This window comes from Lycium barbarum, chromosome 4 (assembly GCF_019175385.1).
Source record: "Lycium barbarum isolate Lr01 chromosome 4, ASM1917538v2, whole genome shotgun sequence".
Classification (NCBI taxonomy): Eukaryota; Viridiplantae; Streptophyta; class Magnoliopsida; order Solanales; family Solanaceae; genus Lycium; species Lycium barbarum.
In genome coordinates this window covers 21,648,604-21,662,899 of record NC_083340.1, presented here as the reverse complement: position 1 = coordinate 21,662,899, position 14,296 = coordinate 21,648,604, and the positions used below count along the sequence as shown (strand labels likewise).

The 14,296-nt window shown below is 38.8% G+C and overlaps 1 protein-coding gene across 1 annotated transcript; it reads left to right on the top strand.

Moving 5' to 3' along the window:
* The first annotated feature begins 10,915 nt into the window (after positions 1 to 10,915).
* LOC132635533 (mediator of RNA polymerase II transcription subunit 28-like) lies at positions 10,916 to 13,418 on the top strand. Its single transcript, XM_060351965.1, has 4 exons — positions 10,916 to 11,071; positions 11,456 to 11,624; positions 12,779 to 12,891; positions 12,991 to 13,418. Exons 2-4 carry the CDS (start codon positions 11,465 to 11,467, stop codon positions 13,123 to 13,125), a joined length of 408 nt encoding a protein of 135 aa, XP_060207948.1. The 5' UTR covers positions 10,916 to 11,071; positions 11,456 to 11,464; the 3' UTR covers positions 13,126 to 13,418.
* Positions 13,419 to 14,296: the final 878 nt, after the last annotated feature.

Here is a 14,296-nt window from a genome sequence, read left to right as displayed (position 1 = left end):
ACTGCCCGTCATTATGTGTTACGGACCGTAACATCTCACCGTAACACCGATAATTTCATGAAAACTTTCTGGAAATTTGGCTGATGTTACGGTGGGATGTTACGGACCGTATCCTATGTTACAGACCGTAACACCACACCGTAACATCGATGGATTCCATGAAAGCCTTCTGGAATTTTGAGAGACGTTACGGTGAGGTGTTACGGACCGTAACACGAGTGACGGACCGTAACATCATACCGTAACACCTCTCAAATTTCCAGTAACTTTTCTGGAAATTTTGATCATGTTACGGTGAGACGTTACGGACCGTATCCTATGATACGGACCGTCGACTGTGTTACGGTCCCTTTGCTTAATTGAACCATTTGAGTTACGGTTGAAGATACGGCCCGTAACACCATCGACGGTCCGTCGACTGTGTTATGGTACCTGGCCTAATTTAAGTCCATAGCTTAAATTCATGAGGTGTCTAATTTTATTTGTAACAACTTCTCTTACATCATATCTAACTTTTCCTTCCACAGGTATGGGTAAACCACGACAATCAAAGAAGGCTTCACCTAAAGTCGCGGAAAAAGGAAAAGGTCGTGCTGCGAGCACGGTAACCTCACGGCTGCGCGACGACGATCTGATCAAGGACGCCAGGAGTAAAAAGAGGCCGGTCGCACCTAGCAAGCCACCCCCACCAGTTGCACCCAGCCAACCAGACCCAGAATCAGAAAGTTTCTCCTCGACTGAGGAGTTGAGAGAGTCGAGCTCGTCGAGTTCGTCAAGCCATAGTGATCCCCAGCGGGCTGTCATACCTACACTCTGACCGCAACCACCCATCACACAGCCTGCTGCGGAGGAGTGCGAGCAGGAAAGGCGAGAAACCGACATTCGAATGCAGGCTGTGTATGAGCAGGCCCTCCGGTTTCCTGTGGAAGGATCTGAGGATTTATACAACAAGGGGTGTGAGCTGGTAAAAAATGAGGGGACAGACCCAAGGCGGAGTATTTTCGAGGAACGGAATGTCATTTTCGATGGTCTAGAAGGATATACCGGCATTCATGATACTATCCGATTCCACAAGCTGGAGTTTTTGAAAAACCCCGTGAGGTCCTACATCCCGGTTTTTGTTAGGGAATTCTACGCTTCGTATGGGGCTGCTGTATTCAAAGCTGTGAAGAAGGGGCAGCGAGCAACTCAAGTGCTGGCAATGAAGGAGGTAGTATTCCGAAAAAAGAAGATAGATGTCTCTCCGTCGGCCATAAATAAAACACTATTCGGGGAAGATTATGTAGAGCCTACAACAGCGGAAGAAGGGGAGTTTGCCTACAAAATTGAATAGAAGGATACAATCCCCGTCCGAAAATGGGTAGCTTCTGTTATTGCACGGACAACAGATCCTGAATGGGCCATAGTGCCAAAGTTGACAGCCACCACGCGGATTTGGAAAAACACCCTAACGCCAGAGGCAAAGTTTTGGTGGCAGATTGTTCTGTTCCGCATCCGTCCGACCCAATCAGATAATTATTTGACTCCAGACAGGGCTGTTCTTGTGGCTTCCATAATGTCGTGGTATAAGATCAACTTCGGACGACTGATAGCCGAAGACCTCTGAGAGAGAGCCACCCAGCCGGCCACTTCCCTCATTCATCCATGCCTGCTTACGCTACTGTGCTTGCGTGCAGAACCAGAACCCCTACCCCATATCGATCACAGTGTGATTGCCAGCCATATTTATGACATCACAAAGGGGAAAGATGATGTGTTGGGCAAGGGTTCATTGCCCTCTGCATCGGTTTCTGAGGTGCCGGAGGGGCAAACGGGGTCAGATGTTATACCCTTGGCTATCATGGGTGATGAGGGAGCTGCTGCGGATCAGCCCACAGATTCTGAGGCTCCACCGGCTGATCATGCTACACAGCCTATGCCACCTCCAGCCGCACCTACTTCGGGTGGTCCTATCTCTTCCACTGGAGCAAGCCCAGCACCACCGCAGGCAATACCAGGAGTCCCACCCGAGCTTGCGAGAAAAATGATGTTCAACCAGGACAATTTTGGGGCAGTGGTCCTGCAAGCGGATCGCACAGATAGGCAGGTCAAGCAGATCATGACTGAGCTAAAATTATACACAAAAAGGGCTATTGATGCAGCGCTGCGACCGATAAAAGAACAAATGGCTGCGGACCACCTACAAATCCACTCCCGGATAGATGGTATTGAGAGTAGGATGACTGAGCTGACTAGGACACACCCTACATTGGAATTGGGCGCTATTCGGAGTGAGTTGCGGTTTGTCAAGGATGATGTGCAAAAATTGAAGGCCCAGGAAGTGGCTGTGGCGACAGACCAGCTTCCTAAAGTACACACAGAGTTGGTACAGAGCCTATACCAGCCGGTTCAGAGCCTACTAGGGGATGATGACAACGAAGACACGGTTGAGGAACAACACGACGAGGAGTTGGAGGAGGATATCCCCTCTTTGGACAAAGGGAAGCGAAGCAGAGCCTCGCCAGATCTTGAGCCCATTCTCCAAAGTCTTGATCCATATGCTGAGTTGCGCCCACAGAATGAGGAAGAGGAGAGGCGTACTTTGAAAAGAATCCGCCAGGAATCCCGGTTAAGTTCTGACACCGCAGGAGCTACTTCTAGCTCAGCTCAGCCCATTGAGCCGGCTCACCGTATTTCTCCCCCACCCACTGCTCCACCCCATGATGCTGCGACAGATCCGAGTGCCTAGTGCGCTCCAGGGAGGCCCTCCAATTTTTTTAATGCGTTATATTGATGCTTTGAGGGCAATGCATGCTTTTAAGTTGGGGGTGTGGTATTTGCTGATTGGTTGTTGGGATTGCTGTTTTAGAATACTGGATATTGTTTTTATTGTTTTTGTTTTGGTAAATATCTTATCAAAATTGTGATAGTAAGCATGTGTTTAAGACAATTGTTATTGTTTTGTTTTGTTGGTATTGTTTTTATTAGCAAGTATGTGTTAGGACGTTCTTCGGCTGTTCTTTGCTATGTGTTTCTATTCCCGAAGAATGTTGTGTGTATGTTGAACCTAGCATGTTTAGGATGTTTAATGTAGAAGTAAAGTAATGCTGACTTAAGTGGTGGTGGTCCGTGTTTCTAGCATAGATAAAAATGGTTTTTACAAGTTCAATGATATCCCTCCGAAAACTAATTTGTGATGTACATCAAAACTGAGTTGTTGATATTGATATGTATGGTTCTTTTAATTACATTGCAAAGAAAGGGTGTTTATGCATGTGAAATCTTCAAACGGAAATGAAGTCGGAGTATTTAAACAATCCTTATGCCATTGTGTTGTGAGTTTTTAGCTTCTATTTGCATATAATGCCTGCAATCTAGAACTTGCCCGGTTGGTCGTGCGTGAATTCTAAGGAGAATTAGATTGTGAAGTGATCTTAGGCTTTCTTTGTATTAACCCCAAAATATCTTAAATGAGCCTGGCCCGTACAGAAAATGATCCCTAGTCTCCCATTTTTGAGCCTATAGACTTTTTCTACGATTAACCATGAACTAACCTCTTTCCCCTCTGTGAATAAACCCATTTGGCACCAAGTCCCTCCTTGACACGGAAGATTGACAAATGAGGCTAAAAACCTAAGTTGGGGGTGACAAGTCAAAAATGCGGAAAATGAGGCTAAAAGCCTAAGTTGGGGGTGATAAGTCAAAGATGAGGAAAATGAGGCCAAAGGCCTGTTGGGGGTAATCACGAATATAAAGGGACATAATTCAGCGTGGATATATATATATATATATATATGTAAAAAAAAAAATTAGATATATAGGTATATAAGTTCTAAATAAATCCACGCTAAAAATGGAGGGTCGGAAATGATAGGAAGAATGGTGAATGAAGTCAAAAAGAAGTGTCGAGGAGAGTGAGTCACCGATACCCAAATATTCATCCTACCCGTCCCTAAGCCAATGTTACAAGCCCAAAAAGTCCTAATGTGATCACGATCAAATTGTTCAAAGTTGAATGCATGGAAAATAAAGGCAAGCCTATGGTATGTGCACGCATGGTATGCAAATTTCTTTGTGAGTGTGAGTGTTCTTCTGTCTCTTTAGTCTTCTGTCCCATTTATGTCGTAAATGTGTGTTGGGACATTCTTTGGTCTATGTGAGGGCATAAGGATTGTAGGTTTCAAAGTAACTGGCTTTCCGGAAGTTGAAATTCATGTGCATAGAGGCCCCCGTACTATGATTATGTCATTAATTGAGGTTGCATAGTGAATTGAAATTTTTCCGAAATGTGCGTCTTGTGTCACAAATAGGAGATGGATAAAAGCCTAAATATTTTTCTTGAATTGAAGAGTCCGTGTTAGGAACACATGCCAAAACCACCGTAGTCATTCTTATTTTGCTAAGATGTCGTGTGTTAGTAGTGAGTATTGTTGTAGTTGCTTGAGGACAAGCAAAAGCTTAAGTTAGGGGTGTTGATGTGCCGTGAATTTTGACACATTTTATGCCTTTGTAACTAGAAATGTTGCTTGATTTTAAGTGTTTTTATATTGTTTCTTATATTATTTTTGTGTTTTATAGGGTTGATTAACTAAGGATCGGAAATGAGAAGTAATGCTGGAAAAACGGACAAATTTGAGCTAAGCGACGGTCCGTAACTCATGTTACGGACCGTAACGGTGTCCGTAACTCATGTTACTGTTCGTACCTTTGAACCGTAACAAGGCCTGAATTTCCAGAAAGTTTCATTGAAACCATCAGTGTTACGGTGAAGTGTTACGGTCTGTAACTCATGTTACGGTCCGTAACATGTCACCGTAACATGAGCTAAATTTCCAGAGAGTTTCAATAAAATCTTCAGTGTTACGGTTTAGTGTTACGGTCCGTAACCCTTCACCGTAACATCATCCAAAATTCCAGAGAGTTGCCAAGTAATTGTCACCACTTACGCTTCAGAAGGACGGACTGTAACACAGGGTACGGTCCGTCGCATGGTGGCCGTAACGTCGAAGTGGTCAAATGACGAAATGAAGGACGGACCGTAACCTGAGTTACGGTCCGTAACAATGCGGCGTAAGGGCATTTTTGTCCAGAAACTTGGCGCGATTTTTGGCTCTATAAATACATAATGTAGGGTTTTAATTCATTATTCAGATTTTATTTTGGAGGCACAAACCCTAGTTCTTAATCTTAGAAGTGGTTGGAGCATTTAAGGCAACAACTTCACTCTCATTCCATCTTGTATTAGCATTGTAAGTGTATTATGTTAATCTTTAAGCTTTTTCTGTCAAGAAACATTATGAGTAGCTAATTTCAATTCTAAGGTTGTGAATCCCATGATGGGTATTATGTGAATGAGTTTCTATTATTGATATATGCATAATGGTTGTTGTTATTTATTCTATCTTTGTGTTGTAACGTTGGCTAATGATTGCAAGCATTAGCCGAAGCCATTATATTGACTTTTCTTGGGAAAGAGAGTCAATATTGGTAAGATTGAATAACAATGACTCGAGGCGTTAACCCTCGTTTAATAGACTAACTTAGGAATAAGAATAAGTCTAAATTGGCATTATTGGTCGCTCTTCGATTGTAACTCTTTTATATTCGGAAGAATCATAAAGAGGAAATACTGCTTAACTGTTGGGAAACATTAAGAAGTCTTTAAGAGATCAAGTGCATATTCTTAGAACAACCATTAGAAGTATATCACATTGAAACCCGAAGCATAATATCTAATCAAATTGGGAAACACAACCTTAGTCTCTCTCTCACATTAATTACATTCTAAGTCAAAGTATTCAATTACATTATTCAACAATCAATTCAAACTATCCGGAATAGGATTAAAGCATTTAAAGATTGGTATCGCATACGATTAGTACTCTTTTCTCTCCATATTCCCTGTGGGATTCGACCCCAACCTTGTTGGGTTACTATATTTGACAACGTCCGCTTTACGCCATTAATAGGTGTAATTTGAGCGTATCCCATTTCTGGAGGACTTTGCAGAAGCAATTGGGAACTCAGTTAGATCTTAGCACTGCGTTCCACCCGCAGACAGATGGTCAGTCCAAGAGGACTATTCAGGTGCTAGAGGACATGTTGAGGGCTTGTGGTATTGATTTCGGTGGTCATTGGGACAAATTCTTACCCTTGGCAGAGTTCACGTACAATAATAGCTACCATTCGAGTATTGATATGGCGCCATTCGAGGCTTTATATGGTAGGAGGTGTCGTTCTCCTATTGGGTGGTTTGATGCTTTTGAGGTTTGACCTTGGGGTACAGATTTGCTGAGGGAGTCTTTGGACAAGGTGAAGCTTATTCAGGAAAAGCTTGTGGCAGCTCAGAGTAGACAGAAGGAGTATGCTGACCGGAAGGTTCGTGATATGGAGTTCATGGTTGGTGAGCAGGTCCTATTGAAGGTTTCACCCATGAAGGGTGTGATGCGATTTGGGAAGAAGGGAAAATTGAGCCCGAGGTTTATTGGCCCGTTTAAGATTCTTCGTCGTATTGGCGAGGTGGCATATGAGTTAGCTTTGCCACCAGGTTTGGCAGGTGTTCATCCGGTATTCCATGTTTCCATGCTGAAGAAGTACCATTCAGATGGGTCTTATATCATTCAGTGGGATTCAGTATTATTTGATCACAATCTGTCTTTCGAGGAAGAGCCAGTAGCAATCTTGGATCGGCAAGTGAGAAAACTAAGGTACAAGGATATTGCATCAGTTAAGGTACAATGGAAGCACCGTCCGGTTGAGGAGGCCACTTGGGAAACCGAGGCAGATATGCTAAGTAGATATCCGCAGTTATTCGACAGTTCAGGTACCTCATTTTCTCCACCTTTACCCTTGTCGCTCGAGGACGAGCGATTGTTTGATGGGTATCTGATGTAACGACCCGTTTGGTCGTTTAGCAACTGCGAACTCGTTTTCGCTAAAATGCCCTTTTTGTAGTTTAAAGGGTATTCTTGACTTGCGGGGATTGGTGGCACGGTGATTTAATTGGCGGGTATTTTTTTGAAATATCTTTTTATTTAATATGTGTGAATAGTTTATTTATAGGAATATGAGTTTCACACATATAAGGTCTAAGTTGGTAATTAAAATATTTGGCGGAAGGACTTTATTTTCCACGGGTGGTTAAATGAATAAGTAAATTGTAGGAATTAACGGGAATATTTGCACAATATATATAAGGCATGAGGTGAGAGTATTTATTTTATTTTATTTGGCTAATATACTAATGGATTGGTAGACTAAAGTGAAATTATTTGGTTATTAAATGGTAAAAGATGTGGGTCAAGCCCACCATTCCTTTTTTTTTTACGTCATGGGTATGTATTGGGATATAACTGAGCTTTTGTTTTCTTTATACCTAGTCTGCTAATCAAAAAGAAAACCTACACATATTCGGCTAGGCTACAGAAAAATAGTACTTCAAGAGAGAGGGACCACCATTGCATCAGGTAAGAGAATCTTAGTAATAAATCTAAATTTGGGTCTAGATTAATGCTTTGAGACAACTCTCTTGGCTTTAAATATTATAATGTTTTATTGATGGGGAAAGAGGTCAACTCCTACTTATTTGACATTCCATGATCTGTTTGTTATTGGTATCATTCTTGAAATTAAATTTCATAAAAAGAAAGCTTTCCACACTTCATGTAATCTAGGAAATTTATATGACCATGTATGAATTCAGAGATGTTGCTATTTCGTGGAAAACTAGCAGTTACCTCAATTATAGGCAAACGAGAACACCTTGGAAAAATTAGAAGTCAATTTGATTTGGGGCACTAGAATATTCGTAATATATTCATATTGTTTTCACACTTTTGGATGTCATGATAGGGTAATAATTATGAGATGATTAAGAGTAGGATGCTTTTTAACAAATATTGTAGCCATGACCATTAATTTATAAAACTCAGTAGCAAAACGTGAAGAAATTATTGTAGTATACAATTTCTATTGTTGGCTACTGACGGAAACAATTAATGGCAAAAACGATCTGCTATAATAAAATTGTGATGTTTCTCTTGAGATACATGTGTATTCTTAAATTCATGATATTTGGGATTTGCAAGTAGGATTAGGTTGCAACTTTGGTTAACCGATCATTTGCGGGCTGACTTTGAATTGTCCGGAATGATAATATTTGGAAAGTGGTTTATTTAATGTACTTAATTGTTCCGAACCCATGATTGGTAGATTTCGATCGTTCAGAAGCTCTCCGCAAAGGGAAGGCGTTGGTTTGATAGTTCGTGGCACCCGCTCGGCATTGAGGTAGGTTACGGTCTACTTTAGTTAGACTCTGATTAGAGAATCGTATGTAGTTGTAGAAAGTGACGGAGATAGCATGATAGGCTTTCGGGCATGAAGTGGAGGTGAACTCCAATTAGGTTAGTTTTGTCAGCTGTTATGTGGGCTTGTCGCCAAATGTGTTATTTATGTGATTATCACTTGTTTGTATCTCCGTCACATACTAGTTCACTCATCACATGAAAAAGAATGGTAATATTGATAATTGAACAGTGGACAGTAATACGACTTGTACTTGTTGATTTATATTGTGATATTGTTGGGACTGATATCGTGCATGGCATGCTTTCCATATTATTGTTGTGATGATTGGTGAGGTGAGTGATTGAGAGACTCCGAGGTCTTTGCCGGAGATGAAGAGTGACAGAAAGACTCCGAGGTCTTTGCCGGAGATTGAGAGTGATTAATAGCCTCCGAGGTTTTTGCTGGAGAGCACGAGTGGTACATGGACTTCGCGGGTCCCCCATGGGTCATGGCTTTGAGGCATTGCCCTTAGCATGTGTGTACGAGAGTGGAGTGAGAGAGGTGACTATTGCATTGCATTGCATTCATCCACTCATATATTTGACTGATCATTTAGTGAATTATATCTGTCTTGGTTGATTTCATGATTCCGTTACACTTTACCTGTATATGATACGTGACCATACCTGTTTGCTCTATATGCTACTTGTTGTTTCAACTTCTTCATGCGTTATCTAATCATTGTCGGCCTATGATGCTTACCGGTACAAGTGTTGTACTGATACTACTCTTGTTGCACTTTTGTTGAGTGCAGAGTACGATCGAGGCTCCAGTTCTACACCCCGTGGTTGATACACGAGGGTGACATCTTTCAGTCATTCAGGGTGAGCTACTTGGTCATCCGTGGCCCCTGAAGGACCTCCTCTATTTATTTCTGTTTTTGTATTTGACAAATAATATGTAGCCTTTAGGTATTTTCAGACTTCTATTCCATACTATGTTAGCGCTCTTGTACCCTTTGACCAGATTTTGGGGTTGTCCTGACATTTCTAGTTTGATAAGTATTTAAGACTTGATAACTTATTCTTATTTAATTTTCCGCTTATTTAACTAGTTTTTAGTAATGTGGTTCGCCTATTTGGAGGGATAGTGTAGATGCCACCGCGACTCGCGAATTGGGTCGTGACACTTTGCGCGGTTATAAAAATAAAAAATAATTTAAAAATTAATATTTGCCATAAATTAAGTATGCTATTACATGAAATTATGAAGAACATTTTTTTGACATAAATAGCTCATGCAGCAAAATTGCCAAACTATCAATAATAAACTTTCTAAGATTGATGTTTCATCCCTTATATGACTCACAAGATACTACCCATCTTGTATAAAGATCATTAGTTATATCTAATTATCACAAAATTGAAAAGTTCATTTGTCCGGCCAATTGATTGAAGCTGCAAAAAGCTGGTTTTATCGTTTTGCTAGGATTTATTTAATCATTTATTTTTGTTGTGATCTTCTAAAATGACGCTGCGCTATGAATATGTCACGTGACCGGCACGATGAAATGGCTCTTTTAACTTTTTAGCGCCTCCTATCCATTCAACAGAGCCACTGTTTGACCAGCTTTTCTCAAATCTCTGCGGCGCTCTTCACATGCCTCTCCGACATTTCCACGCATGCATAAAGCAAAAGTCTTTTGCTCACATTTCAAACAATCTCCTCTCTCAGTTTCATAATAAGTAATTTTTTAGCTTCATGCACACGTTTTAAAAAGTTTCTTACTCCTAAAAATTTAGGAGTATTTTTATTAACTTACCTCTAATTAAGTTTTAATATTTTTTTTTTTAAAAAAAGTAATTAATAAATCTTGACTATTTAAATACGAGTAATTTTGAAAGAATCTAGTCAAAGTCTTTTTGAAATTCTAAAACACTATTTATTTTGAAAAAAAATTGAAAAGCCCAAAAAATCACTTATTATGGAACGAAGAGAGTGGTGTTTTTATGAAATTATGACTTTTAAATTTAGTTTTTAAGTTATCACAACAACAACAACAACAACAACAACATACTCGTGTAATCTTATATATTGAGTGGATTTTAAGGGTAGAGTGCAGACCTTACCCTATCTTGGGAGGGTATAGAGATTGTATCCGAAAGACCCTTGATTCAAGAGAAAGCATGACAAGGACCTATTTGACAGACTTTCTCCATCCCAATTTAAGTGTTTTAGTCGACTGAGCACAAAATTTAAGAAATAAAAGGGGCAGTTTTGAATCTTGCGGTCTTAAAGTAAACATATATATTGTATTTTATATTTTGTGATCTTAAACTTGTCATTGATATGTAAAATGTTATTTGAAAATATATTAAATATAAAAAGAGGGATTCTTTTTAAAACAGAAAAAAGTAAGAGACTTAAAATGATAATACTAACGGTTGCCACTAATACATTGGACTGACCAACTTTGAGCTCTTTTTAAAGGTGAATTGCAGGTTGTAAAAGTGATTGAAAAAGTGACATGTACATGTGAATCATTTGATACCAGGCTTGTATCCCAACAAGATGGGCTGGCTGTATTGGGCGAGGTAGACATTGTGAGCCCATTCATTCATACTATATATCAATATTACACAAAACCCGCACGACAAACCCATTACAGTACCAGGCTTGTACCCATTCATTCATACTATATAACTATCAATATTTTCTTGATTATCTTGCCCCATTTAAACCCTAAATAAACCCAGCTCAAATTATTGTAAATCCCAGTTGAAGTGTCACCATTTTCGATTCTTGGGTTGGATTTCCTAGCATCTCATTTTAAAATCATCTTCATACATTCAAATTTACCGCTATTGCACATGGTTCTTGTTGCATTTGATGTAGTTTTATCCAATTATATTTGAATTGTATACTTTCTTTTGGTAATTTCATGCTTTTATTAGTGTTCGGTTTGATGGGTTTTCGAGCGACGGATTAAAATAATATCATTGAAATGATAAAAATTGCAACAGATTGTTTCTTGTATAATTCTGAAATGTTGAAATTCTTCTGGAAAATAGTTTATCTATGTGGGATGTAATTAGTCGAATTTAACCCTCGAAAATCGACAAGGGATTGAAGTGGTTGTGCCCTTGCTTTTTCATCAGGAAGAAGTCTTCATTTACTCTTTGTTTTTCAGTCGAAACACATGGCTGATCGACAGCAAACTCCAGAATCACAGATGCAATCTCCTGCTTCAAGGGATGACATGATTGCCTGTGTGATGGCATTAGAGGCTGCTTTGCTTCCCTGCTTGCCTGCAAGAGAGCTCCAGGCAATTGACCGTTCAGCCCATCCTTATCATCAGAGTGAGTAACTTTAGGCAAAACATATACCCCTTGTCTTTTTGCTTGAAGATCTGGAGACTTGTATCTACTAGTATTCTTTGAAGGATGACATTAGTAGTAATATACATCAACCCAGAAGGACACTCTGTCTGCCTACTTCTGTTTGCTTTGTTGTTGTCAATCTACTTTGGGTCCTCTGTGTTAACCCTTATTAGTGTTGGAACATTTAAGCTATTTGATGATCTAAAGCTATTTGGAAACATTTTGTTTTAGACATATAATCTGCTGGATTGATACGGGTGTTCTTTAAGTAGTGCAATTTGTGGAAACTTCTTAGATCCAATGAAGCTTTTTCTTGTTGGAGTTGGCTTTATGAATCCGTGATACGGGTCTTTGAATATTGCAATTTACAGAATCTTCTTAGTCAATCAATCAGTCAGCTATACCTCACTCTCCTACTAGTTTGGTTTGGCTGTTTGAATATTTTTTCGATTGGCTGTTTGAGTATTCCATGTCTGTTCCAATCTATTTGGTCCATATCATTCTCATTCTCAAAGGACTACTTAAGATTTAAAGATTAGAGGTTCTATATATAGTTACCTTTTTCTCAATTAAAAGAAAACAAGAGGTTCTTTATATCTCACACTTATCTAGAGTGCTATACAAATCTCCAACGAAGCTAAAGATTCTTTGCAAACACAGGACCTAATAAAAGCAATATAATAACAATTAAGCCTTCCCAGCCTTTAGCAAAAATGGCTCTTTGTTACCTTTGTAATTTACCCGAGTCTACCTCTATTACTCGTCTCTAAAGTTTCATCATATGATTCACAAGGTTAATACTACAACTATTCGCAAGACTCTTAGATCGATTAAGCAGATTACGATGTCCTCCCTAGTTCTTATTGTCTCGGTTTCATTGAGTTACCTTGTGTTTCTCTTGATGTGAGTTTGATGAAATTCCTGACATTTAATGTCATCTAGATGGTGACACGTTCAGGTTCTGATTGTTCCCTAATACTTGTGCAGGAATAAAGTTTGGATTCTATGCTTTTGTCTTTGTTTCCCTCTTTCCAGTTTATCTTATTCTTGTGCTTATTCAGGCTCGTTCAAGTGTAGTAATTTTAATTATTCCTTCTTTTTGCTGAATGAGTTACAAATTTGTTGTTCCCCAGTTGATGTTGAGAGGCATGCCAGAGATTTCATGGAGGCAGCAAAAAAGCTTCAACTTTATTTGATTGGGTTGCAACGCGAGGATTTGCCTTCCAAGCCAGATATGCTTAGAAAGGCAAGTAAAATAAAAGATAAAATTAGAGTTCCTAGTACTGTTTCCACTAATTTTTGTCATTGCTAATGGAGTTTTGTGGGTTCCAATTAATATGAATAGGATATTGCAAAAATGGAACAAGAGTTGAAAACAAAAACGGAGCTTATAAGCAAGCAGGAGAGACTGATCCAAGAATGGAGGAAGGAGTTGAAGGACCAATTAGACAAACACAACATGGAGTTGGAAAGGGTGTAAACTACTGCAGATCTATGTTGATGTAAACAACTGTACAAATTTTTCTTCTTTTGCGAGGTCCAGTTTTATTATTTTCTGTTGCTCACACATCTCGTAGCATTCTGTATTTGAAGGTGGTAGAAGATAACGAGCTCACTACAGAGATGACTTGTTGCTACTTTTTTTTAAATGAGAATACTTGTCCCTGTACTGTTCTCAACAGCGATGTGAATTCCCGTGCATCTGATTTTGTGGATGGAAAGAACTTTGTTGAGCTTTGTGTATACTATTAGAAGAGGTTCAGTTTGATTGAATTTCATCTTTATGGTTTACTCGTTATTGTAATTAGAGATAATAATTAGTATAATACTAATTACCTTCTTTAATTTACTTCTAATAAAAAACAAAGATATCAAGTTGAGAATTAATCTTACATCTTAAAAGAATCAAAGGTGTAAAACCTATCCCTGTAATATAGGAAAAAACCTATCTCAAAAAGCATAGCTAGAAAACGTTAAACTTGAAAAATAAGTAAAAGTCTTTCCAAAACTACCTAATAAAAATAAGGCAAAAAGTGGCAAATTAGCACAAAAAAAACCCACGCCTTTTTTGCTCCAAATTTGGGCATGAATCAGCCCCCTTTAGGCCATGTGAGTCAGCCCATTATGAATTTCAGCTCATTATGGGCAGAAATTTCATCCACTTTCTTGGCATTATCAGCTCCTTTCTTGGGCTCGATTTGGGCTCCTCTTGGACTTGGATTTAGATCATGAAATTATGTAGGGAAAATTACGTGGGTAGATACTATAGGATCGATATTACTATTATTATCTACATTACTATTATATATAAAGGAGAATACCAATTTTTTGTAGTCTTCACATGAATTTGTTGTCTTTTTTTATTCCTAATTAAAGTTTTTGTTACTTTGTGAACTCTTACAAATTTTGGTAAATTTTGAGAACCTTAAGAGCTTTTTTATGTCACTAAATATGATGATGATGTCATGAAGTTAGTGGTCCCCACATGCTTATACATCTTTTATGAGAAATATATTAAATTTGTTTAAAATTATATTTTTTCCTTAAGAATAGACACTTAAAGAATATGATTATCATGTCAATCAAATTCTATAATATGACCTTAATTATTGAATTAAAATATTATTTTTATAAAACTATTTATTATTTGT